Source organism: Phycodurus eques, chromosome 2, assembly GCF_024500275.1.
Source record: "Phycodurus eques isolate BA_2022a chromosome 2, UOR_Pequ_1.1, whole genome shotgun sequence".
Lineage (NCBI taxonomy): Eukaryota > Metazoa > Chordata > Actinopteri > Syngnathiformes > Syngnathidae > Phycodurus > Phycodurus eques.
In genome coordinates this window covers 9,760,743-9,788,290 of record NC_084526.1, presented here as the reverse complement: position 1 = coordinate 9,788,290, position 27,548 = coordinate 9,760,743, and the positions used below count along the sequence as shown (strand labels likewise).

The 27,548-nt window shown below is 41.5% G+C and overlaps 1 protein-coding gene across 3 annotated transcripts in view; it reads left to right on the top strand.

The window, feature by feature from the left end:
• The window catches only part of LOC133396537 (CUB and sushi domain-containing protein 1-like), a 620,476-nt gene extending 599,437 nt beyond the window's left edge, over nucleotides 1-21,039 (top strand). For 2 of the 3 annotated variants that reach the window (XM_061666517.1, XM_061666531.1), the window contains 11 exons: nucleotides 2,527-2,633; nucleotides 3,314-3,387; nucleotides 3,584-3,695; nucleotides 3,831-4,010; nucleotides 4,770-4,832; nucleotides 5,544-5,705; nucleotides 10,199-10,311; nucleotides 11,347-11,434; nucleotides 11,800-11,926; nucleotides 14,092-14,154; nucleotides 17,876-21,039. In XM_061666517.1, coding sequence (XP_061522501.1) covers nucleotides 2,527-2,633; nucleotides 3,314-3,387; nucleotides 3,584-3,695; nucleotides 3,831-4,010; nucleotides 4,770-4,832; nucleotides 5,544-5,705; nucleotides 10,199-10,311; nucleotides 11,347-11,434; nucleotides 11,800-11,926; nucleotides 14,092-14,154; nucleotides 17,876-18,035 — 1,249 coding nt within the window. In that variant the 3' untranslated portion in view covers nucleotides 18,036-21,039. The remainder of the gene's footprint in view (nucleotides 1-2,526; nucleotides 2,634-3,313; nucleotides 3,388-3,583; nucleotides 3,696-3,830; nucleotides 4,011-4,769; nucleotides 4,833-5,543; nucleotides 5,706-10,198; nucleotides 10,312-11,346; nucleotides 11,435-11,799; nucleotides 11,927-14,091; nucleotides 14,155-17,875) is intronic. The other variant, XM_061666524.1, reaches the window with a different exon arrangement.
• Nucleotides 21,040-27,548: the final 6,509 nt, after the last annotated feature.

The following is a 27,548-nucleotide window of genomic DNA, read 5'->3' as shown; positions in this document are numbered from 1 at the left end:
ACTGATGACTGAACAACAACCATTATTATTAATTTCTTTATGGTTATGTTTTGTTTAATGATAATGCTTTTCTGAACTGCTTGACCCCCCCAAGGGTCCCGGGTGTGCTTGAATCCATCCATCCATTTTCTGTACCGCTTTATCCCCACAAGGGTCCCGGGTGTGCTTGAGCCTATCCCAGCTGTCTTCGGGCGAGAGGCGGGGTAGACCCTGAACTGGTTGCCAGCCAATCGCAGGGCACATAAAAACAAGCAACCATTCGCGCACACATTCACACTTAAGGGCAATTTAGAGTCTCCAATAAACCTACCATGCATGTTTTGGGGATGTGGGAGGAAACCGGAATGCCCGGAGAAAACCCACGCAGGCACAGAGAGAACATGCAAACTCCACACAGGTGGGGCCGGGATTTGAACCCCTCTCAGAATTGTGAGGCAGATGTGCTCACCCGTCGTCCACCGTGCCGCCTAATTATTAATATTATAAATGATGTTATTATTATTATATCATTATTAATTTGAATCCCATTAAAATAAAATTAAATGTGCTTCGCCTGGTCCTTTTGTCATGGTCTGTGTTTTGGTTTGGGTTGTGTTTAGTTTTGTTCCATGTTTTCCTGTGTTCCATGTTTGTCGTGTGCTCATTAAGTTGTTGTGTCCACCTGTTCTCGTCTGCTTTGTGTCGACCAATCAGCTCTCTCCAGCCACTCATGTCTTGTCCAGGTGTTCCTCGTTGTCTCGTCTATCTGTTTGTATTTAGTAGTCGTCAGTTGTCTTTATCATTGTGGTATGTTATTGTCAGGTGTCATTCTCCCTTTCTATTCCACGTCTTACTCACAGGTCATAGTTTGTTTCCAGTTTTAGATATTCGAGTGTTTCTTTGTTACTTTGATTTGATTGGTATTTTGTTTAGTTTTCCCTTTTTGAAGATTAAATATTATTTTGAGACTCCCACACTCCTGCCTTGCCTCCCTGCTTCCCTGCAATTGGGTCCACCATGTTCTTGCCTTGCGTTACTCGCCCTCGCCTTAACCACGTACGTGACACCTTTATGTTTTCTTTAAAGCATTGTACCCATCTTAGACATTCTGCCCTGGTAATCAAACATATGAGCACAACTGTGTGTTTTCTAATTTACTAAATAAAAGTAGGGCTGTGAATTTCAAAATAAGAGCAAGTAAATTTAAAAAAGGGATTGCATGTTAAAATAAAGTGCTTAACTTCATAATAATTCTTTGGGGGGGAAAACTAACAAAATACAGATAATATTTTTCTATCATATAGGTAGAAGCAAAATCATGCATTGTTAAAATGCATTGAACATAGGTAGAAGGGTTTTCTAGAATTTTGAGGTCAACGTTTGGGGGTGCGTATTATACATGCGTGCACATTATACACGAGAAATTATGGTTCCTTGTTCATGATCACTACTGTTGGTGGCTATTCTTTGGGACAGTGTATAAAGCGCAAAGGCCAACTGGGCTTTTATATGGCTCTAAGACGAGTAGGTGTTCTTTCTCTCATCAAAATCGGTTATTGAGTTTAGAAGTGCAATAAGAGGAGTAGGCTTTACACGATCGGGATTTTTGGGGCCGATCACCGATCAGAAAGTTTAAAAAAAACGATAACCGATTACCGATCTGATCACAAGATGGAGCAATGTGTCTATTTACATGAATTGTTCATTTATTGTATATACACGTGTACTGTATACTGTATCCATCCATCCATCCATCCATTTTCTGTACATCTTATCCTCACTAGGTTTGCGGGCGTCCCAGCTCAAATTATTCTCTAGCATTTTAGACAAAAGTTAAAACACCAATGACCTCTAGGGGCCATTCAAGGATTGGCCACTGACATATATTTACGTCAAATCAACATTACATGACAGAAATAATGGGTGCCAACTTACTGTAATTAAATTACTTTATTGCAATTAAATTACTTTAATAAATACTGTTCATGACATGCTTACTCTAACTTTCTCACTGTCCCAGCTATATGGACGGGTGTTGTCCAGAGTTCGAGTCCGTTTGACTTTTTATTTTTATTTGTATTCCCCACGGCGTACTTCAGTTTTGCACAGACTGCAAATAACTTATGTGTTGTTTGTCTGAAACACTGCAAAATAGTCCCACACCGACGACGGGTTTTTTCACTGACAAGATTGAAAAAACTTTAGCCGTCAGATAGTTACAGTCCTGCGCGACAAGACAGGTGACAAGGCTAAAAATAAACTTTTAATAAAGCTTTTGGATTCATACGCCACAAAGACGCGGAGTTAAATGTCTTGTCCGGAGCCGATCAATGACGTCATTGATCGGATCGGCGACTTATGACATGAAAGCCGATCAGCCGATCACCATAAAATGCTACTTATCGGCCGATACCGATAACACCGATCAGATCGGCGTAAAATCTAAAGAGGAGCAGGATGGAACATCTTTCACAGTTAAAGTGATATATGGGAGGCTGTATGATGGATTTTGATATTGCTGTGGGGTTGGGGTGTTTTCATCTATAGGTCAGAGGTCAGATTCTACTGCCATACTCCCTACTTGTTGGTTGGCTCCACCTCCAGAGTGTGTCAGGCTGATGGCATTTGGAGTGGCCAACAACCAGCCTGTATAGGTAAAGACCACATCACATAGTGATATGGAAATATGTGTCGCCCAAATTTGTTTATCACAATGTTCATTGCAGTTTGGTGTGATGATTTTGCTATTTACTATCTAGCTATTATAAAAGTATAATAATTCGCCATTGAATAGTCTCACATCTTAGTTAATACATTTCATAGATATACTATTGATGATAATATATTAGAACAAAACATCAAAGTTAAAATATAAAAAGAAATGTGTTCGACATTTTTGTGTGCAAAGGAAAAAGTTTCAGCAATAATGAATAACATTACATGAAAACCCATTATCGGTGATCGAGTTTGTGACACATTTTACCATTTGTATTCCTGACTTGCGCAAGCTTAAGATGTTATCTTCCCCCAGATAAAGTTTTGATGTAACCATTGGATTTCTTTGAAGATCTTTTGAAAGAAAGCAGGCTGTTTATTTTCCTTTTAAGGAATTACATTTGTTTATACAGGTTCACCACCTGTACAAAAAGAAAGCAATCTTATAATTTAATGAGGTTTAAGCAGCCTCATAGCTATTTCAGTTTTTATGTCATTCCTGGCTACAAATATTATAGTAAGTAAGTGTCCTCCAAAGATGACTGTAAAAATTGTGTGTGTGTGTGTGTGTGTACGTGTGTTTGTGTGTGTGTATCTGTCTGTCTGTGTGTGTGTATAGACCCTGCATTCAACAGCTGTCGTGACCCAGGAACACCAGTTTACGGTATCCCAGTACAAGCCCTGGGCCTTCAGGTCAGAGATTATAGTCCACTGTCTATTTAATATTACTTACATGTACTTACTCTGAATTGAACAAATAATAGTCATCACATTATTATTTACATGTTACTTATATTAGTATTTGTTATTTACAGGAAAAAATATGATAAGGTTTTGGTTAGTGATTGAAAAACATATACAGTATGCAGTATATATTTTCTTTCTTTAGGTTGGAAGTAAGATTTCATTTAAGTGCCGCAAGAACTACCACATCCTTGGTTCCACCACAAGAACGTGTTTGGAAAATCTCACCTGGAGTGGAACACAACCTGAATGTATTGGTGAGAATTAACCAGTCCAATTATTGGTCTGTGGACTGTATTTTTGCTGTTCTGCTTTTGAAAATTCCCTTATTAACTGAAAAAGCATAAAAATCACTATCGAAGATAACCCTTCGTCTCTCATCCGTCACTCAGCCCACTCGTGCCGACAGCCCGAGACCCCCAGTAATGTGGATGTTCGCTCCATGGATCTGCCAACATTGGGATATACCCTTATCTACACCTGTCAAGATGGTTTCTATTTGGCTGGAGGATCAGAACACAGAACATGTAAAAGTGATGGGAGATGGTCGGGAAAACCACCACTGTGTAAAGGTATTAAAATTGACACATAAATAAAATGTGCTGCTTCCTCTAAATTAACATAATGTAAAAACTTGGACCTTAATATTACAACTTTCAAATCATCTTGATAGTAAACTGGCTTGTAGCAAAGAAAAAAAAAAAATTCATTTCATTTCATTTTCATTTTCAGGGTGACTACAAGTCACATGCTTTAGTGGGCTATAATTGTGGTTTGTGGTTTAATACTAAAAAAATAATAATAATAATTTAAAAACAAAAAAAGGTAGATGTAGCCAGGATTTCTTTTTTTTATTTTTTTTTTTTTATAAAAGAACATTTCTGCTTCTCCTTTAAATGGACTAGGCATGTGTATTAACATAAAACTACCACTTTAGGGGTCACTTACAAAACAATTTAACACAGAAGCTGTCAAAAATAGCATTCATATTACAGTAAATGTGACAATATTCGATCCAAGCTACATAGAATTTTTTGGGGGAGAACCTCAATATGAATACATTTCTTTACCAGTTTCGCCTGAGCTTATGTGGAAATTGTACCACGGTTAAAAGGTGTTCTGTTGTTAAACACAAGATGTTGTTTTGTACTTTAATTCCTTTTCGTAAAGAAAACCTCCCCAATGACAAATGCCACTGCAAATTGACAGGGCAATCCCTCACAAACATACTGTAATTTTCACAGTTATTAATCATTTTGCTCTCTTCTCTTGACACACATGGAATTGCTTTCACCCCAAATCAACTCACCAGAATTATGTTTACATTGCAGTTGGAGTTAAAGTCAATCCTAAAAGCAGAGGAGAGACAGACATCCAGAAGAACAAAATTCGAGGTATCAACAGGGCCACACTGTTGAACACATTCCATTTGTTCATTCTACTTGCATGGTTTCTATTGTTACAGTTTCAGTTACAGTTTGTTAATAGTACAGCATACGTAAAAACTCTTAAACAAGAGCTGCCGATGCACATTTCATAGGCTGGTGGTGATTTTTCTTGCGAGCGGTGTGTATGCAAGTTCATACCATGTCAATAAATAAGTAACAAAAAAATCCTTCAGGTGAAAGAGTAAGCAACATATTTTCTTTTTGAAGTAAGGTTTTTGTGATGCATTTGTGCATCTGGAGGGAGACAGGGAGGAGATTTAGACTCGTAGAAGAAGGAATTGTTTGGTTTATTACAGGAACCCGAATGTAGCTCTCAGTAGTTTTGAATTCAGAATTTTTTGTAAATGATGGAGGGGATTCAGGCAGTGTTGGATTGGTGGCTTGACATTTTTAACATTAACCCCTATATTAGACCAGAAACAGGAAAAGTACTTTTAGAAAAATGAGAGCTATAACTTGATAAAACTTGCACGCAAGGAAACATTTAATACAACCCGGATGGATCCTGCTGAAAAGTGTCTTAAGTATTTCTCCTAAGCAAGGTCTTAAATAACACACGTGAACAGAAAGTTATCATCTGCCTTATGCAATAGCGTAGATAGATAGATAGATAGAGAGAGAGAGGGAATTAATAGAATTCTTGTTTCCTCCTCCCAGTTCCAGTGGATGTGTTCTCCCCCAACTCAGAATGGAGAGGTTTCTACGAGTATCTGAGCAAGAGACAGGCCACCACATTGACAGTGACTGGGTTCAATGCTAGCAGCGGAAGGGTTAACATCACTTTACTGGAGACCAGTGGAGTGTCCATCAGACTATCAGGTAAAACAAAAGAAATTGTGGTTCAGGTCCTAACTGCATGCAAAGACAACAACATCAACATATGCACCCAAACAGACAGATGCTTTGTATGACATGCCATTCACACCGTATCTGAATGGAATCAAAAGGAAACTACATTTGGTCTTGTGTAAGTCTTTGCAAAACCATAGTTTTCTTCTTAGTGAGATTTAAAAGCAAATGGCATCACTTATCTTGTCTTTAGTATAAATTATGTTTTAAATCCACCATGAAGAAGAACAGAGGATGTTCAAGGTGTTAATGCTTAAGAGATCCCACATTGATTCGCACTTATTATCCACACTTGACTGATGGTAGGCTGAAGCTCATGTGATATCGTATTTGATAAGCACAATCACAGTAGGCAGAGCAGAAAAAATATTCAAAATTTCCGTGAGACCGTATAACCTAGAGTCATGTTTGTTAATGTGCTTAATTTATGGTATGATATGATATGATGTGATTTGATATATGGTCACTGGTGGGAAGTGTAAAACTTCTGAAAGGTTTGTGCCTCTCCAGAATTCCATCAAATTTCTCCTCTTAGTAACCCCTGTAATCATGATTACAGGGGTTACTTACTGATTTGAGCAATAATGTGCATCACCTTTGAAAATGATTTGTTGAAAAGTTGCATCGTATAAGATCTGGGCAGGGTAGATAGTCTCCAGTTCATTTAAATTCAATTCAGTTTTATTCTTATAGCCCTTTACAAATGTCTCAAGGTGTGAGCTATAATATGCGTGATCATAAAAGCAGCTTCCATGTGTTCTTTACATTGCTACAGTCTGCAATCTGGATGAAACATTTTTTGACATTACGAATTTTGATCATGCACACACATAACAAATAGCATTCAAATTGGAATAATTAGACAACATTCTTTAAACATGTTCCATGGATTTTTTTTTTGTGTTTTTTTACACTGCTCTAATGTGCAATCTGGATCAGACAGGGCTTCTCATTGTAAAAGGATAGGGCCTTTTTTAAATTTTTTATGACATTAGCAATGTGTGTACTTTCGCAAACATTTAAATGGGACATACTTGGAATGTACCCGTCATAAATTATCAGGATCCTGACTGATTGTGATCATTTAAGGCATGCAGGTCAAAGTAATATCACGCTTTACTTTTTGCCACAATTTCATGGAAAATGTATGTGAGAACACACTGCATACTTTCAAGTTTTGACATCCTATGTCTACTATAAATTGATCCCCATCCATCCATCAGTCCAGTTTTCTACCGCTTATCCGAGGTCTGGTCGTGGGGGCAGTAGCTGTAGCAGGGACGCCCAGACTTCCCTCTCCCCAGCCACTTCATCCAGGTCTTCCAGGAGGATCCCGAGGCGTTCCCAGGCCAGCCGAAAGACTTAGTCTCTCCAGCGTGTCCTGGGTCGTCCACGGGGACTCCTTCCGGTGGGACGTGCCCGGAACACCTCACCAGGGAGGCGTCCGGGAGGTATCCGAATCAGATGCCCCAGCTACATCATCTGGCTCCTCTCGATGTGGAGGAGCAGCGGCTCTACTCTGAGATCCTCCCGGATGACCGAGCTTCTCACCCTATCTCTAAGGTCGAGCCTGGACACTGCTTGTATCGGGGATCTTGTTCTTTCGGTCACGACCCACAGCTTGTGACCATAGGTGAGTATAGGAACGTAGATCGACCGATAAATCGAGAGCTTCGCCTTTCGGCTTAGCTCCTTCTTTATCACAACGGATCGATAAAAAGTCTGCATCACTGCAGACGCTGCACCGATCCGCCTGTCGATCTTCCGTTCCATTCTTCCCTCACTCGTGAACAAGACCCCAAGATACTTGAACTCCTCCACTTGGGGCAGGATCTCATCCTGACCTGGAGAGGGCATGCCACCATTTTCCGACCGAGAACCATGGTCTCAGATTTGGAGGTGCTGATTGTCATGGAGATTATGACTTGATGAAGCCAACAGAACCACCTCATCTCCAAAAAGCAGAGATGCAATACTGAGGCCACCAAACCGGATCCCCTCTACGCCTCGGCTGCGCCTTGAAATTCTGTCCATAAAAGTTATGAACTGAATCGCTGACAAAGGGCAGCCTTGGTGGAGTCCAACTTACTGCCGGATATGCGGACCAAACTCTGAATCCGGTTGTACAGGGACCGAACAGCCCGTATCAGGGGGTTCGGTACCCCATACTCCCGACTGTAGACTGGTTGAGCGAACTCCCATGCACCCTCGAGGACCCTGCCGAGGGTGTACAGCTGGTCCACTGTTCCACGGCCAGGACGAAAATCACACTGCTCCTCCTGGATCTTCCTGACGGACCCTCCTCTCCATCCCCCTGTAATTGGAAAACAGCCTCCGGTCCCCATTCTTAAAAAGGTGGACCACCACCCCAGTCTGCCAAACCAGAGGCACTGTCCCCGATGTGCACGCGATGTTGCAGAGGCGTGTTAACCAGGACAGCCCTACAACATCCAGAGATCTTGAGGAACTCCGGGCGAATCTCATCCACCCCCGGGGCCTTGCCACCGAGGAGCTTCTTAACCACCTCGGTGACCTCAACCGCAGAGATAGGAGAGCCCGCCTCAGATACCCCAGACTCTGCTTCCTCATGAGAAGGCGTGTCGGTGGAATTGAGGAGGTCTTCAGAGTATTCTCCCCACCGACTCACAACGTCCCGAGTCGATGTCAGCAGCGCCCCATCCCCACTATACACAGTGTTGGTGGTCCACTGCTTCCCCCTCCTGAGATGCCGGATGGTGGACCAGATTTTCCTCGAAGCTGTCCGGAAGTCTTTCTCCATGGCCTCACCGAACTCCTCCCATACCCGGATTTTTGCTTCAGCAACCAAGCTGCATTACGCTTGGCCAGCCGGTACCCATCAGCTGTCTCAGGAGTCCCACAGACCAAAAAGGCCCGATAGGGCTCCTACTTCAGCTTGACGACATCCCTCACCGTTGGTGTCCACCAACGGGTTCGGGGATTGCCGCCACGACAGGCATCGACCACCTTACGGCCACAGTTTTGGTCTGCCGCCTCAGCAATGGAGGCGCAGAACATGGTCCACTCGGACTCGATGTCCCCCACCTCCCCCGGAACGTGAGCAAAGTTCTGTCGGAGGTGGCAGTTGAAACTCCTTCTGACAGGGGATTCTGCCAGACGTTCCCAGCAGACCCTCACAATACATTTGGGCCTGCCACGTCGGACCAGCATCTTCCCCTACCATCGCAGCCAACTCACCACCAGGTGGTGATAAGTTGACAGCTCTGCCCCTCTCTTCACCCGAGTGTCCAAGACATGCGGCCGCAAGTCCGATGACACGACCACAAAGTTGATCATCGAACTGCGACCTAGGGTGTCCTGGTGCCAAGTGCAGGTGTGGACACCCTTATGCTTGAACATGGTGTTCGTTATGGAGAATCCGTGATGAGCACAGAAGTCCAATAACAGAACACCGCTCGGGTTCTGATCGAGGGGGCCATTCCTCCCAATCACGCCCTTCCAGGTCTCACTGTCATTGCCCACGTGAGCATTGAAGTCCCCCAGCAGAACGATGGAGTCTCCAGCGGGAGTGCTCTCCAGCACTCCCTCCAAGGACTCCAAAAAGGGCGGGTACTCTCGGGGATAAATAAGTATACCCACACCTGCTCAGCGCCTCTCACCATGGGCAACTCCAGAGTGGAAGAGAGTCCAACCCCTCTCAAGAAGACTGGTACCAGAGCCCAAGCTGCATGTGGAGGCGAGTCCGACTATATCTAGTCGTAAGTTCTCGACCTCACACACCAGCTCGGGCTCGTTCCCTGCCAGAGAGGTGACATTCCACGTCCCTATTGCCAGCTTCTGTAGTCGGGGATCGGATCGCCAAGTTCCCCACCTTCAGCCACCGCCCAGGTCGCACTGCACCCGACCCCTGTGGCCCCTCCCACAGGCGGTGAGCCCATGGGAAGTAACAAAATGCAGACAATGCTGACAAATGCAGATATCCAGACTCAATTTATTTATTTTTGTGGTTTGTTTTCTGTCAGTTCTATAAAACAACGTTTGCTAGCACACAATAGTTGAGCTGTGCTTCTGGACACTAAACGTCTCTCATTCCCAGACAGACAGTTTGTCAGGTGCTTGGATGGGATATGGGTTTTGAAAATGTCAAAATGTCTCCTTTGCTCTGTTTGTCAATCAACTTGCGTGGTTGCCCACCACTTTGTCTTCCCGGTTGACAGTCTATCTGGCATTCACATAGAAGTGCGTCGTTTCACAACTATGCCGCTCTATATGCAAATATGCACCATGAAACAATTCCTGGCGTGCCCAAAGTGAACTACATTTGCAATGATGTTTGATGTCATCAAACACATTATAAAATCAGCTCAAATTTTACCCAACTCCTGTAAGTACCGGCATAACCCAAACAAATTGTGTTTAGAAAAAAAACAGTCGTAACATTGGTTGGTTGCATCTTTAACAACCTCTGCGTACATCTTCCACAGGTACCTACAAGTCTGAAGAGAACCAGCTTCTACTGAAGGTCTATCAAGTCAAAGGGCCCACAGAGCATTACTACAGCAAGTTTAAGAACGACAACTGGGCAATGGATGGATATGTAAGAAAAAAACACTTCTTTTGAAAATAAAGTATCAAGTTACTGGAGTAGCTATTTATCTATCAAGGCCATTGACTGACGACCATTCCAAGGGTGGTCCACCATTCACCCTAACTCCGCTGGAATAGGCTCTGTCCACTCATATTATTGTGTGACCAAAACTATAAGTCTCTTTCATTGGGTCTTCACAAAGTGCATTAAAATTCCAGACATTTCCTCTGTCTGTCACATTATGCAAACTCGTTGCAATGGCATACAATCAAGTCTAATTATCTTTTCAAAGAAAGATTTCCATGCTTTACTAAAAAGCTTTTGTTGTCATTGTGAACGCCAGAACAGGTAATTCCACAAAATTATCTCATCCAGATTTTACTTTTAAATCAATGTTGGGGTTTACACTATGTGAAATAATTCATTCAAATGCATTCGCTCATCCCTACTTCTTAGCTTATTTTTGACCATGAATAAGTAAATACGTTATGACTAAGTAAGATATTCTTTCTCCACAAGTCTTTTAGAAGTTAACTCTTTTTCCCCAAACAACTAAAATTGAAACATTACTATTCACTCACCTCTTGCCTGTCCAATAAAACGTTATTCAGGCTGCTGGATCATGATGTTTTATTGTGGTTCATTCAGTCCAGTAAAAGTGTGCTATCGTGATTTTATTGAGTATTGCATTGGAGGTTGAAAAAAACCTCATTGCAAGTGCATGTACCACACTGCACCTTAAACATATATTAGCTGGATAGAAACAAATAGTGGTTCATGCTACACAATTATTTCATGTTGTAAATCTCACAAGGCAATGTGAATTTATAGCTGTGCATTGCAGTGTAAAGCTTTTTATGATACAATATGATGTAATGAAGACTACATTATAAAACATACACCCTCCACAATGTATAAGGCCTCTGTTACTGCCTTCGCCGGTTTCCTGACGAGGGTGAGTTTGTATGTATATTGTATGTTTTGTATAGCTATTACTTCTGATCACATCATAATGCTAAAACTCCTTAATGTTCTCGCTTTAAGGTGACTGCAGAATCCGACCAGAAAACATTTGTCTACCAAGGGCATATTCACAATAAAGACTTTGGCAAGTTCCATCTGACAAGGCAAGGTACGTGAATATAACTGCGGGGACCTCCAACTATCTATTCCATAAGGCTAATATATGCATTAATTGGTGACTCTAAATTGCCCGTAGGTGTGAATGTGAGTGCGGATGGATGTTTGTTTCTATGTGCCCTGCGATTGGCTGGCAACCAGTTCAGGGTGTACCCCGCCTCCTGCCCGATGACAGCTGGGATAGGCTCCAGCACGCCCGCGACCCTAGTGAGGAGAAGCGGCTCAGAAAATGGATGGATAATATTGTCATTTTTTTAACTGGAGAATTAATAAACTTTCTGTTTCATTTAAGTTTTCAAACTTGAAATGCAGAGAATTTTTAGCTCGCTGTAGCTTTATGAATGTTTATGATGTTAGGGCCTCTAACCATGGCGAGAGACCCATCCAACCCCTATACGAACAGCAGCTCTGTGGCAGCAGCCATCTTGGTTCCTTTCTTTGCCCTCATCCTGTCGGGATTCGCCTTTTACCTCTACAAGCGCAGGTAGGCAACATGTGCAATGTGAACACCGGGAAGATGACGACTAACTGAGAATATAAAGCTACATCTTTAAATTGGAGTTGAGTTTAAACTAGCAGTGTCGCGATTGTGAGAGGACAATGTAAATAAAAGTTAACACCAACAACCTTCACTTAGTATCAGTTACATCAAGGTATCCACATTTACTTCTCATTTATGAATACAGCATGGAAATTTGAAATGCACAACAGTGGTTACTTTGACTCCATAATCACTTCTCCTCAGTGCACCGCTATTCCCTAATTTGTTTTGTCTAATTCAATAAGAAATGTCATACAGTTCCCTGAAATTAGCTCATTCTCTACCATATTACAAACACATCTGCACAGCGGTCTCTTCAGACTGCTAGTTAATTACTGTGTGTATACATCTTTGTTCAAGACACTGACATTGAATACTGTGTAGGTGCTCTCAATATAAGCACTGGAAGAAGCTGGAGTGACTCACACAATGAAATGACAATGCATCCAAAAATGGCTGGATCGCATGGGAATTAACTATTATTATCTATTATAGCTAACTCAATAGGTGGCGGCATATTTGTCTTTTATTTTCATGAAAAGCAGGAAATGCTCACTGACCGTTACATTCTATCACAGTCACTTGGTTCTTCAAAATTAAAAATAAATAGCAGTCTGGTATTAACTGGAACCTTTGAAATTGTTTAATTGAAATTAGCTTAGACTGCCTTTATTACATGTATTAAAAGCCATTGTGTTAAAGAAACAAAATAACAGTATGACCTATTATACTATTTATTAATTGTTACGTATTTATAAGACTTCACACACTTCTCACTTAAGCTAAATGAGAGTAATTTAATACAGCTAGGAAACCACTGATTACAGTGGAGCCTCTTAACTAGACAATTCGATTTTAATATTTGGAATCAACATTTACCATGGAAAATAATGAAAGTATAAATTATCATTTCTTGTCAAACGCTCATCAGGCAACACTTCAACTTCAGCAACTGTCATACAAGTCTAAAAAAAAAAAAAAAAAAACAACTTTGATGATGCGTGACTGACCCATGGTATCTATGGAAGTGGAGAGAAGTAGGGTTGGTTGAATCACTATGCCTGGTCAGTTTGCAGTAAACTTATTACTTTTCCATTAGCCATATTGCACTGAACAGCCAGGACGGAGATACGTGAACTGCTTTCCTTCGTCACAATAATACTTCAATACATACTTCTATACAACATCGCACTTTTATTCCTGTCAGCTTTCACGATAGTGTTGTTGCTGTTGTCACATCACAACGAAAGAAAAAGCAAATCACACTTTTTCGTTGAGGTTGACTGGGTTTCATGACGGTGATTCGACCACTTTTTCTGCTCACTGTATTTTTACAAAATGTACTTAAAATCCAAGTTATAGGACTTCAGCTGCAGTGTACCCCATTTGACTGCTTAATCCAGTGGTTCTCAAACTTTTTACACCAAGTGCCACCTAAAAAATACTTAGTATCTATCGTAAAGTATATGTAATATTATTATAAGCCGCTGCAACATGCAGTTTTAACATTAACGCTGTACTTGAATATAGGAAAATACTACTTACATAATAATTCTATGAAAATATGTTGCGTATTAAACTTAAGCAAAAATGTTACCTGAATAAGTGTTAGAAAACAAACAGTTCTAAAAGATTAAATGCAAATAAATTGTACTTCAAAGTTAAGTAAAACTGGACTGTACTTAGAAATGTATTGTGTGGGTTTACTCAACTACATTTTATTTACAGTATAGACCACAAATGCAGCAGCAACACGTTGCGTGTTGTTCTTTGTCAATGAGAGTAAGAAAGTTTCTGCTGACCAGTTTGAGGGCACAACAAGCTGAAATTGTAATCCTGCGATAGCAGCGTGCATGACATCAGTCACGTTGGCTGCAGCAGCAGCTGAAGTTTCAATGTAAGTAGACTGCAGTTTTTCTAGCTGTAGGTTCGTCCGGTAGCGACTCAAAACTTAAATCAGTTTTCTGTGTAGCACTAAAGGGACCCCGTGTAACACCAGTGGTACCCACACCACACTTGGAGAATCACTGGCGTAGCTGCTTTAGCACTCACGGTGTGCCATGTTGCCTAGATGTAGTGTATATGTTAAAGCTGATGGTTGTATGCAGGACATTGTCTGCTGACACAGATGACAATGAAAGACCAAAAGACACCTGGGGGCCTGGCGGCAGGTAAGACTGACGCCTGTCATTGACCTGGTTTCCACTGGCAACCAGACCTCCGCTCGCCACCACACCCTCCACCAACCTCACCATTGCTTGTTCCTAGATTTATTTCATGCTTCGTAGTATGGCTGCACAATGCGGGGGGGGGGGGAGGGGGTAAATGTCTAATGTGTGTTGCAATACATTGAAAGTAAATCAAAATAAAAACATAAAATCCACTTTTGTTCAAATGGGATAACATTTATTGGCATTATATTTGCTTTGAAGTTACTAAAGCTGTGCAGCCCTACTGTGTCTAAACAGCAATCATTTGAAGCTCGGAAATGCAAATTATATTTTGTCCTTAATTTCATTGTCATCTCTCTGTCAGCATGATGTCACCAGGAACAAACAGTCTGTAGCCTGCTTAAGGTTAATTCTAGCAAATGATTGCTTTAAAAAAAAAATTAAAACATTTGTTGTTGTTGTTGTTTAGTTTTCTTTTGCGGTTTTATTGTTCCATCGTTTTGTTTATTTAGTTATTCATTTTATTTTATTTGTATTTGTCGTAGTCACTGATAGTGTAGTGGTACACTCGCCTGACTTTGATGCAGGCAGCGTGGGTTCAGTTCCCACTCAGTGACGGTGTGAATGTGTGTGCGAATGGTTGTCCGTGTCTATATGTGCCCTGTGACTGATTGGCGACCAGTTCAGGGTGTAGTCCCCTCTTTCGCCCGAAGTCAGCTGGGATAGGCTCCAGCGTCCCGCGACCCTAACCAGGATAAGCGGTGTTGAAAACGTATGGACGGATGTATTTGTCGTCTGTGCGAACGCCATTTGGCTTTGGAAAATCTTCGCTGTTCGAATTATCAGTAAGTTAAGTTTATGACATTAACTGCAACTCAGCAAGAAGACAAGCATTTTATTTGACAGTGTTTGCAGAAGTATTTAGGTGTTTAAGGAATTATGTTGCTTTAGCTTTGAGTATAAATGTATCCCACCAGGTTGCATTTTTTTACCCTTGTGCAACCACTCATTTTGTTTCTAGAACACAGGTTACAATTTCATTAAAAATGCTTGAGATGTATGTTTCTTCTTTAATTTTGACCGTTTTTGTGATATGGTTGATCAGGTTTTACACGAAATATACCTCTGTGTCCACTTTTGTATTGACAAGCTTGAGAAAACGTGGTACATTGTGGTTGTCAATGATAATGCCTTACAAGTTGTTTTTTAAGACCTTTTCCCTCCTATGCATTTTTGCCTTGTATTAATTTTTGGGCATTGTCAATTCAAATGCTGCTTTTTGATCTTTGGCTTATCATCGCATCAGCTTGAAGCTTGGCAAGATGTGTTTGTGAGATTACATGCCACACACCTCACATGGCAGTGGTTGCCCTGTGACTCCTCTGCCAAATGTGTCACATTGCCAGTTCATGGTCATTTGCATGCTAAAACAATCTCCCATAACGCCATGCCAACAGAAACAATATTTTTGCATTATAGTATAGTGTTTTATCATTGCATTTTACAGCAAAGTATTTTTAATGAAAGTCTGGAGTGAGAGAGTGTCTCCTGCAGTTTGTCCTGCTTTAGCCAGTATGCCTGTGCAGACCCTATAATACTGTCAAAGCAATTACATGTGCTGTTTTTCATCCCAGCGATAAAATTAAAGTATTGCACACAGAGCCACAAACGGAAGCTAATGCAGTGACTTGAACTACTGCCATGCAGGGGAGTCATTGTTGTGAGGTTTTGTGTGTGTGCACTTTTGTATAGTAATAGGTTTAGCCCATAAGGTAGGCATTGTGGCTCCCGGGGGTTGGATTTTACCAGTGCGCGAACACACACACACAAACGCACACACACGCACGCGCAGACGCACGCACACACTTAATGAGATCAGAGTCAGAGTGTTTCAGCTGCAGAATCCACATACAAATGCAGGCACAACTGTTGGTAGCCTTCTATTAAAAAAAGACAAAGACAGAATGGTCACTGAAATAATTTGAAACTGGTGTGACTAAAATTTGTCAAAATACATATTGACAAGGCACCAACCTTCTGGGAGAATGTCCTTGGAAAGTAGAGCTTTTTGGCAAGTCACATCAGCTGTAAGCTACGCATACAAAGAAAGGAAGACTGTGCATACTGTGAAACATGGAGGAGGCGATGTTGAGGGACGCCTTTTCTTCATCCGGCACAGGGGTTCTTCATTCTGCGCTATGTACAATGATGTCAAGGGATTCTGGAGCTATTCTGCACAGTGTCGCAAAGCTTTCTTTCATCAGCAGGTCTTGGGTCCTCTAACAGGATAACAACCCAAAACACACAGCTAAAACACCCAAACATTGCTTGGAAGAAAATTGGTGGAAAAATTGAAGTAGTCTTCTATGAGTCTTGAGCTAAATCCTATTGAATATCTGCAGTCTGGACTCCTTCAAACTGGAGATAGCTGGAGCAGTATGCTTCAAAGGAGTCTGCCAAAATACACGTCAACAGGTGCAGAAGTTTCAGTGACTGAAATCCTTGGATTGCGTCAAAAGGTGTGCAACTGTGCAGCAAAATAATTGGTTAATTGGTCACTTTTATCTAAGCCAGTTTCATAAGAGGTTTTTTTTTTTTTTTTTTTTTTTTTTTTTTATGTAATCTTGTTGGACCACAATGCAAGCCAATGTCTGATCTTAAAAAAAAATGTATTATTACTTTGAACATTCCATAGTTATTTCAGTGACCATTGTGTTGTTCTTTTCTTTAACCATGAAAGTGAAAAGTGTACAACAAGGTTTCCTACTAGTGTATTTCCACAGTGCTGGAGTTGCTGTGTAAATGGATTACAAACCATAATTCTACTAAAATGTAACGCAACAGACATACCAGGTGGGGGTAGTCACCTTTCATTAAATATCATTTACATTCCAGTTCTCATTCTGGCAGATGGCGAAATGACATATTGGTTTGAAATCAAACGTTTGGTTAAAATTTGCAGGACGATTGCAACCTACAGTACATGCATGCACTCACAGCAAGACGATGGGTACTTGGCAGTTCAAAGCATTGAAGCGTGACGTTTCTCTCTGAAATGTGTAGACTTGACAACTACTCCTCATCAAACACTTAAGCGTGATCCATACTGTAAATTTAATAACATACAGTATCTGATAATGTTTCTGCATCCCAGGTTTCTGTGGCAGATATATATTTAATTATGTTGAATTTGATACGGCGGCACGGTGGGCGACTGGTTAGAGCGTCTGCCTCACAGTTCTGAGGACCTGTGTTCAATCACCGGCCCCGCCTGTGTGGAGTTTGCATGTTCTCCCCGTGCCTGCGTGGGTTTTCTCCGGGCACTCCGGTTTCCTCCCACATCCCAAAAACATGCATGGTTGGTTAATTGACAACTCTAAATTGCCCATAGGTGTGACTGTGAGTGTGAATGGTTGTTTGTTTGTATGTGCCCTGCGATTGGCTGGCAACCAGTTCAGGGTGTACCCCGCCTCCTGCCCGATGATAGCTGGCATAGGCTCCAGCACGCCCGCGACCCTAATGAGGAGAAGCGGCTCAGAAAATGGATGGATGGATGGATGGATGGATGAATTTGATACAGAATTTCTTATGTGATGTACTTTTTCCTCAAAATTCTTCCAAATGTCAGGACATCTTAGGTCAGAATTCCACTGTACGTATGTACAGTATGTCATTTTGTAAATGATACTTCTATAACGGCATTTTCTCTTCTGATTTTCAGAAGCCGTCCTAAGGTCCAGTTCAATGGCTACGTCGGCCATGAAAGCACCAATGGTCAAGCATCATTTGAAAACCCGATGTACGACACCAACATGAAGCCCACTGAGGCTAAAGCCGTTCGATTCGACACCACGCTCAATACAGTATGCACTGTGGTATAGTCCCGCACACCCGCCGCTACTTTGTGCAGTGGTGCAGTCCAACCGGGCTGTCAACGATGCGGTTTCACCAACAGGACAAACATGCAAACTCATGATTGACACTGGTCACGTGTAGCAGTCTGCGCGGTGGCATGCTGTTCAGCATACTCTGCACAGTGATGTGCCTCTGGTCCCACGTTACACGAGCATCCACCGTCTCCTCCTTCGGCAAAATTAGACAGTGATGTCATTAAAAAGTTAGTTAATAGTCAGGGGATACGTGTTCTGTTCAGACATGAAGGAAAAACAGACAACTCAAAACGTCCTACCGTTCTTCACTTCCAACTTAGAACGGTTTAAACTGCACCAATGGCCTTCTGATACCTTTCCTCCAACACTTGATAGATGTTTGCCCCAATCTAATCCCACAGCCCTGTGCCAAATATACGCACGTATATGCACAGTGGTAAAAAAGCTTAATAGCTCCACTGCTGCAGGCCAGATGTCTTTGACTGATGTGTAGGTTGGACCCACAGGGGAACCAATCTTTCACCTCTCTAGGCTTAAAGTCCTAATTAGATGGTTCATATTTCTCAACGCAAATGGTGCAGGACAAACTTCTCCCACTGGGCATCGGGATGAGTTTGACACGACTAAACCTGGATTTAAAGGCAAAGAGCTTTTTATTCAGAACGTACGCAGACTGCTGTGACATTGCCTTCTAAATCCAGTAAATGTGACTGAAGTTCCACCGGTTCACTTATTTACCTGAAGCATTCTTGAAGTACGGAACATAAACATATCATTGGTGCTTGGATTAGTGGCTTTCTGGATAAGAAGATTTCAGTTTATGATAGCAAAACAATCACAGGAGTTGATTTTCGGTGATTGTCGCTACCTTCAACGAGTTACGTCATTGCCTTTTCCACAGGACCTGGCAACAATCAGGCTCTCGCTAAACATTCACAAATTTGCAAATTGTTTCCTACCTGTTGTTGTAGCTCACATTGCTGATGTTGTGGAGTAAATTCCCACTCAATTCCCCCGTACAAAATTACCCTATGAATGACAGGTGATCAGTCCAGGGTGTAGCCCACCTTTTGCCCTCAGATGGGCTGACTTAAGCCCCTGCCGTGACCCTGAACCCGTTAGTCCCAGATCTGTTTTTAAACCCCCTATAAACACTTACAAAGCTCCAACACAGCAAAATCCCCTGTTGTGACAGTCAGACTACCATGAACCAGAAATTCAAATAATTGTGATGCTATACACAATTGTGAGGTTTCCAGAGAGCTGTCAAACACAATCAAATTGTCTGAGTGTCATACTTGGATCAGCCAGGATTGCGTGCTTGCTGACTGAACAAGGGGAGACCTGCGAGCAATAAACTGTCAGGATCGTCGACCCAGGAAACGACTTCAAGTCTCCGGTGGAAGAGAATATCAGCCAGGTGATATTTTTCACCAGTCAGTCACAAAAACAAAAGCAGATAAACGGACTCAGATGACTGCGTGAAATTAGACGTTCTCTGTTCGGAACGAGGGACAAGGACAGGTTGCTATGGAAACCGAGGCAAATTGTCTCTGCTGGCATTTTTCTTCAGTGAAGATATTCATGAACAAACTCTTATGTTCAAAACCCAGTGGCCCAATGGGACTTCCCAATTTGCTGCTGCTGGGGACCCTCCAACTATAAACTTTATATAGACTCTTAAATCGCACAAATTTTGCACTAGTGTGTTTTTCTGACTGGGTTATGAAAAAGAAATCTTAATAATTTTGGGGTCTGAAATGGGTTTGGAAACAAGAGTCCTTCAAATTAAGAGAATTTATTTCAAAGCTTCTATCTTCAAAGAAAAGATCACAGATGGCTAAATACAGGGTTACAGAGTGTTTGTATATATACATTTATAATTCACGCCAAACGCCCACAGAAGGTGTGAGCACCTGCTATACCCCTGTTTATTTTGTTGTCGTGACAGCGTTCTAGCCCACCCAGAAAGTTGAGATGAGTTTACCTGTGGACCTCCTGTGTTGTAATGGCACCATGATGCGTTAATGACCATGTCTGTTTCTGAAAGCTCATACTGAACTCTGCTACGACTCTAACGCTCACCCAAATAGCACACAGTGTGATGCTTTACACTAAGATGACATGGTATACAAGTCTACTTCATTAAAAGTTGTAGACAGTAGAAGTTTTCAGAAAATAAACAGGTCTTTAAAAAGATGTTTAATGCTCCACCACTCACACTGTCATGCGCCACCCATTTCACATCTTTTAATACACTTTTTTTCCCCCCCACACACGACTTTAAAGAGCACACAGTCTGTGAGACTTCATCACTTAAAGGTGCAATTTATCTAAACAAACAAGCTGTTTATTGCTGTATTTCAGACTTTGAATCAATACGAGGCAGCGTATCTTTAAAAAGTTCAATTTTCCACACAGATTGCGAGAAACAAACTCTCTAACCCTCAATGCATCAGTCAGGTCTCATTCCAAAACTCACCTCCGGGTATGGTCCCGTTTAGGGGACTAATTAAGAGCGTGAGATTATGAATACAAGAGGCTAACTCATGTTGGCTCTGTAGAACCCCCTTTGACAAGAAATTGCGTGCCTGATTGATGATCAACAAAATAGCTTGCAGCATTTTAGCATTGTTCTCATTTTACATAAACAAATAGCATCCCAGTAATTTTCAGTCCTGGCTATAAATTCGGGAAACTCTGCCATGGAAATAATGCAAATAAGACGTACAACAATGAGCAACCCGAACTTTGCTGATGAAGGCGCATTCGATTCTCATTGGTCATAACACTCGTTTTTTTTTTTTAACATTCTTATTTGTCACACATGTAAACACTTTAAAACAAACATAACGCATAACGCTTTAAAACAAACATAACGCTAATAACGCTTCCTTAACATTTACTACAAAGTGCAGAGTGATACATAACTATACAGCGGTGCCTTGAGATATGAGCGACCCAACTTGTGAATTTTTCAAGATAGGAGCTGTCGTTCGGCTTTTTTTTTTTTTTTTTTTTTTTTTTTTTGCTTTGACTTGGAAGCAACATTTTGAGATACGATCGCTGATGGCGGCGGTGAATTCAACTCAGCTGAGCGAGGCAACAAGCAGCAGTTCGGCGGATAGTAAACAATGTCTCAAAAAAGAGGCTGCAAGCTTTTTAGCCACTCCCACTTGAAGTTCACTTTCAAACGTAACACAAAACAAATAGAATTAAACGTGTGCTTAAAACAACCACACAACTTAAGGTCTACTCGCTTAATACTAACATATAATGGGAAGTGTCATAGACTTGCTAACATATAGCATCGTGTCGCTGTGTTTTAACCCTTCAAGCAAAGGATATTGGAACACAAATTGTGAAGCAACACATGTAGGCATGTAATATAATACTCACATACATATATTCTTTATTCTTTGTAATTAATGACTAAATTACTGTGGCTTACAGAGGACCTGAGCTTTTTGGGGGGTGTCGGCGGGCTGGAACCAATTAATGGCATGTTGATTCATTTCAATGAGGATAATGATTTGAGAGTTTTCTGAATTACGTGCATGACCACGGAACAAACGAAACTCGTATTGCAAGGCACCACTGTACATATAAAAGACGCATTCAATTACAGGGACTGCTTAAATTGCAAATTGTACGACCTCAGATGGGTTTAAATTTAGTGGATGCACTGGGCACCTTATCTCTATTTCGATTGACATCACAACCAAGAAAAGAAAAGCACCCCAATCATAAAGTGTCTTGCTAGCAGTAGTGCAGAAGCCTTATTGAAATGAGCTGACACTCACTGGTTTAGTTGCTTCAAAATGACATGAAGACAACATGCACAATTGTTGTTAGATTGCGTTTGAGCTCCTTAATAGTTTCAGAAACAGCTCGTGTTGCAGAGAGTAAGTTCCAACATATTCAGTGATGTGCCAAGCAAAGACGCAAGCATGCGGTTGATTTCTTGACATTTTAACTCCAAACTTTGTACTTACACGGTATATTTTGCACGATCTAACATCATCCACGTGTCTGAAATGACTCGCAAGCTTGTCAAAGTATCTTTTTTTTTTTTTTTTTTTCTCCCCAAAGATGCTGCATTGAGTTTAGACGTAACTGTTGTCAAGTGTGTGTATTCCAGTGTCTGCAGGCTAGTTTCACACTCCGCACACAACATTCTCACATTAGGGTTGGCACTTGAGGCGTTTTTCTTTAACCTGCATGACTTTGTCAGCATTTTGGTGTGTTGCTTTTTAAATGAGTCCGCCTCAATCCATCGAACAAAATCTTACAAATCCTACCTGGCAGAATTCACATTCATTAGAATTAAGTTTGCTAGAAAACAATCTTGAAAGTTAAGAACTCAAAGAGCTCAGTTACTCCCCAAAAAACATTTTGTATCAGAACATTGTTCATTTATCCTGCAAAGTGAGATGACATTAATAAATGCATTTATTTGTGATATTAATTTTACAATGAACAGAAAACAAATCCAAACATACATGTTCAATTTAATGACCCAAAAGAGCGGCACGGAATCAAGATTGCTGTTGTGTGTACAGTAGCTTTTACTGACATCTAAACAATACTTTGTTACAAAAGCTGGTTTTATTTTTTATTTTTTTTCCATGCTTGCTGGCATGCACACAGTGGCTCCATTGAATTGATCTCATTAAATCATTTGAGATTTTTCCATACAGCCAAGAGGGCGTAATGGAGCCAGAAATTAAGAGGCTGCAAGGTTTCCACAGGCGTAATAAAAGGTCTAATTTTATCTGCTAATGGCACACCACTGATCTCTTAGTGCGCCCGAACACAAAATAAAAATGTGACTCCTGTTTATCCTGCCGTGTAGAAGATTAGAGCTGCGCTGCAAGAGGTTATATTTGGGAGGTCGTGCACCCGCAGAACTTGAGTTAAATGCACAGTGAGCGTGTGTGCGCATCCGCAAAGGTTACTCGTGCCATAATAGGGTCTCCAGCCTGCGGCCACAATCTGAACTTGTTACAGAATCTCTGTAAAATAAACTTGGGTTTTATCCAGCAACAACAATTAAGTAATATGTTCTCCTCTCAATAACCAGCAGTGAGGTACATGTGCATTTATTTTAACGTGGATATCTTAATTTGACCGATGGTTTGTTACATTAGAAAAGTACATGTAGTCCAAAAGAAAACATTGGGTTTTCCCAGCTGGAAAGTACTGATTCAAAATCCAGTCCGCATTTTATTTATTTTTATGATTTAACCCTTTCAAATTTCTCAGCCTTTATGCAATTACTTATTGAATTAGATGTTCCTTGTACCTTTTTATTTTCAGCAGTCCATCTTGGACAAGCTTCTCATACTGTCGAACTTGTGTGTGCTTTATATCAGCTGACTGCAACCTTGCTTCACTGAATCAATGCAAAAGAGGAGTTGTATTTTTTTGTTGTTGTTTTTTGGTACACGTTACGATGAAATGACCCTTTCTTGTTTTTTTTGTTTTGTTTTTTTTCTTCTTAGTGTGAATTACTGTATATTTGAGCCACTGAGAACGAGAGTGGACTAATTCCGTGTTTGTCGTTTTGTAGGAGAGTGATTGTTTTTATGGCCGCAATGAAATCTGAGGGATTTACAGCTTGGTGATTTATGTTGCAATGATTACTTCTTTTGGATGCTTCGTTTATTCCACACACCCATCAAATCTATCAAAGGTTTGCCAAAGATGATAAGTAAGATTCACTTTGACTGACATACAGACACACTGGCACCCAAGGTCTTCTATCAATCTCTGAATCGCACTTTCTGGGATGTTTTTTTGCGGGAGGTGAAGCCTTGCCTGGTGTCCGGGTGTGACAGTCGTGGAAGTAGCAGTTGGCCCAGTTGTTGCACTGATGAATCAGGAAAATGGCGGAGTGCAACGACATTAGAACTAAACCTTGATTGAGACCAGTAGTCATCTGTAAAAAAATTGTTTTCTTTATTCATTTCTGCACTTAATTAAAATGGCAAATTTGAGTCAACCCACAAATTCTCAGTGGCTCATTTATGAGTGTATTATTTTTTTAAAACATAGGAGGTCCTTCAGGAAGTCAGCCGTGTTTCAAGCGTCATCCTCACATCATCATCGTCATTTTCTGTCGCCTTGCCGTCGTCACGTGCCGCTTAACTTGAAGTAGGTGCAACAGATGAGACATTTTTGTACAGAAATATATTTTTTATGGAGAGATTGTTTTAAAAAAAAGAAAATCTACAAATTATTAAACATGCTGTACCTTTTATGATCAATGATGTAGGTTGGCAAACACCTTGTTTATTGAAATAAATGTTTTTAGTATTATAACCCAATGACAGTGATTCAGAGTGAGGAGCAATTATCAGAATGAGTGATGATGTTCTTACACAGGAACATGAAAACCATTTGCTGGAAAACTGCAAAATCATCCATTTTGGGGAGCATTAGCATATTTGGTGCAACAAAGTAGCAATAGGGTAATAAAAGCGTGCAAAAGTCTTGGGCCACCATTAGAATCATTGTTTTTGCAAACAGGTTGTTGTACTGACTATATATAATAAAGAATATCGGCCAGTAGCGCACAGACCTTCCCCAAGGCTGGATGGGGGAACAGAAATGGGAAGAAAATGTTCACGAACTACTTCCTGCTTTATGGTGGCTGATGGACAAATGGGCAGTGCCATTGGAATTTTGGGGGCTGGACTCATCCATGTAATAGTGACTCAAATATTCATTTCATCTTAAAAGCTTAATTGTCAAAGTACAGTATGTTAAAACAAAGAATTTGTCACCGCTAATTGGTGTCACCATCCAGATTCTCACCAAAATGTTATTAGTTTTCTATGGCTCAGCATTTTGGGGGGAAATAGACTGTACAATACTTTCATGGTCTCATGTCTTATAACACTTATTATATTATATATTATATTTAAGAATCGTTCATAAGGGTACGCTTACGATGGACTGCTGTGGAAAAGGGTTACTAAGATGACGAAAACAGTGGTGACCTAAGACTTTAGCACAGTATTGTATATTTTAGTGTCGTCTTAAAAATGAATGAGTTGACAGTAACGTTTTGTTTTTTTGTTTTTTTTTTAAAGATGGTTTTCCAAAGTGTTCTTGTGTAAGAGTCGCTCAAGGTGATACATTTGTAATTGCTATTCGGACAACAGTTCTCACAAATTCAAATTTGTCATGTCTGCCCAAACATGAAGCCACCATTAAGACGGGATAAGGTTACAGATGAGGGTAACAAGTTAACAGATTATGGAGGCTCCAATTGAATTTTGATTATTTTGCAATATTCCAAATGCTCGTTTGCTATGTTTATGTCCTCTGGTAAAGATTTAAAGAGGCCAATAAATAACGTGAGGAGTCCTAATGTGTGCGAGCGTACAGTGTGTGAATGCAGCCTCATAACCTGTTGTCAAAGAGCCTCATACTTTATCAGCTATTTTGAAGATATTATTTGAGAATAAAGTTTTTATACAAGAACCACTTTTGCATTGTGTGCTGCATCGATCTGTAAAGTTTCCTGCCAATTATGGCGGCAGAGGGCGTATGTGAAACAACAAATCAGGTGATGCGTTTGTGCGTGATTGATGCACAGCAGCGAGGTCCAAGATTCAAAGCAGCGGAAGCCTTCCAGTGTGGAGTTTGCATGATTGCACTTCTCTCGTGTGTTCTCTCTTCACACAGTCTGATAATGTTCACACACACCACATTAATTGTGGACTTATGTGTTTGTCTCCATGGAGGTTTGCAAGCACTGTGACAAATGACCCAAACCTGGATTGACTCCAGCTCTGGTCTGCGTTGAATTGAAATTCAAATTCAGCCCAACACTCTGCTGCTTTCCTGAAAATAAGGAAATATAAATCGTGCATTCTAGTGTCAAACTGTCCATTTATCCAGCCATTTTCTTCCGTTTAAACGGCAAAGCCCAGATTTCTCTCGCCCGGGGCGCTTCGTCCAGCTCTTCAAGGGGGATCCCAAGGCATTCCCAGGCTAGCCGAGGTCTCTCCAACGTGTCCTGGTTCCTCCCCGGGGCCACCTCCCGATGGGACGTACTCGGAGCGCCTCACCACCGAGGCGTGCATGAGGCATTCTAACCAGAAGCCCGAGCCACCTCATCTGGCTCCTCTCGATGCGGAGGAGCAGCGGCGCTACTCTGAGAACCTCCCGGATGATTGAGATTCTCATCCTATCTCGAAGGGAAAGCCCAGGCACCGTGTGGAGAAAACTCATTTAGGCTTCTTTTATCCGTAATTTTGTTCTTTTGGTCCCAACTCACACCTCGTGACCACAGGTGAGGGTGGCAACGGAGATCGTCCGTCACTAAGATAGACTGATGCAGTGTCCTAATCGCGACAGACGCTGCACCGATCTCCGTCGATCTCCCGCTTCATTCTTGGCTCACACATGAACAAGACCCCAAGATACTTGAACTCCTCCACTTGAGGCAGGCTCTCATCCCCTACCTGGAGAGGACACTCCACCCTTTTCTGACTGACGACCATGGTCTCTGATTTGGAGGGCTCATCCCAGGGCAGCCTTGGTGGAGTCCAATCCTCACTTGAAACTAAACTTTAGGAGTCAAAGAAGTGATATTATCGGGACTATGTTCTTAGACATCATACAAATGTACAAAGAAGGTAGTCCTCTGTATATTACAAACTGTGTACTCACCCTTAACTTGTTTTTTTTTTCATGACAAACATGCTCAAGGAGGATTACAGTGAACCCCCGCTGATTCGTGATTCTCCATTGGTAAACAAACCTACTCACAATTTGTTTTTTTTTGTAGAACCTAATTAATAACTATTCAGTGAAAAACACAACTATTCACACTTTCTGTAATGCCCTAACATGCCGCCCGCAACCCGCTGCTCCTTTCAGGGTGACGTTTCGTCCAACTTGAACGCGAAGAGCAGCATGATGGAAGATTCCAGTCCAAGTCCGGCAGGCAGGCAGGCAAAAGCAGGGTGTTAAACTTCTGAATCCGCTGGTTATGGCTGCTCACCCTAAGGTACACTACGTGCCATTTTAGTGATAAAGAGTCGTTTTTTAATATATATATTTTTTTAAATGAGAGGCGGCACGGTGGACGACTGGTTAGAGCGTCAGCCTCACAGTTCTGAGGACCCGGCATGGTCTCCCCCGTGCCTGTGTGGGTTTTCTCCGGGCAGTCCGGTTTCCTCCCACATCCCAAAAACATGCATTAATTGACAACTCTAAATTGCCCGTAGGTATGACTGTGAGTGTGAATGGTTGTTTGTTTGTATGTGCCCTGCGATTGGCTGGCAACCAGTTCAGGGTGTCCCCCGCCTCCTGCCCGATGACAGCTGGGAAAGGCTCCAGCACGCCCGCGACCCTAGTGAGGAGAAGCGGCTCAGAAAATGGATGGATGGATGGAGAGTATGTATGTGTCAAAAATGTACTAAAATGATTAATCCAAAATTAGCAATTGGTATCTTTAGGGGTTGCCATGCTGTGGCATACACGCCA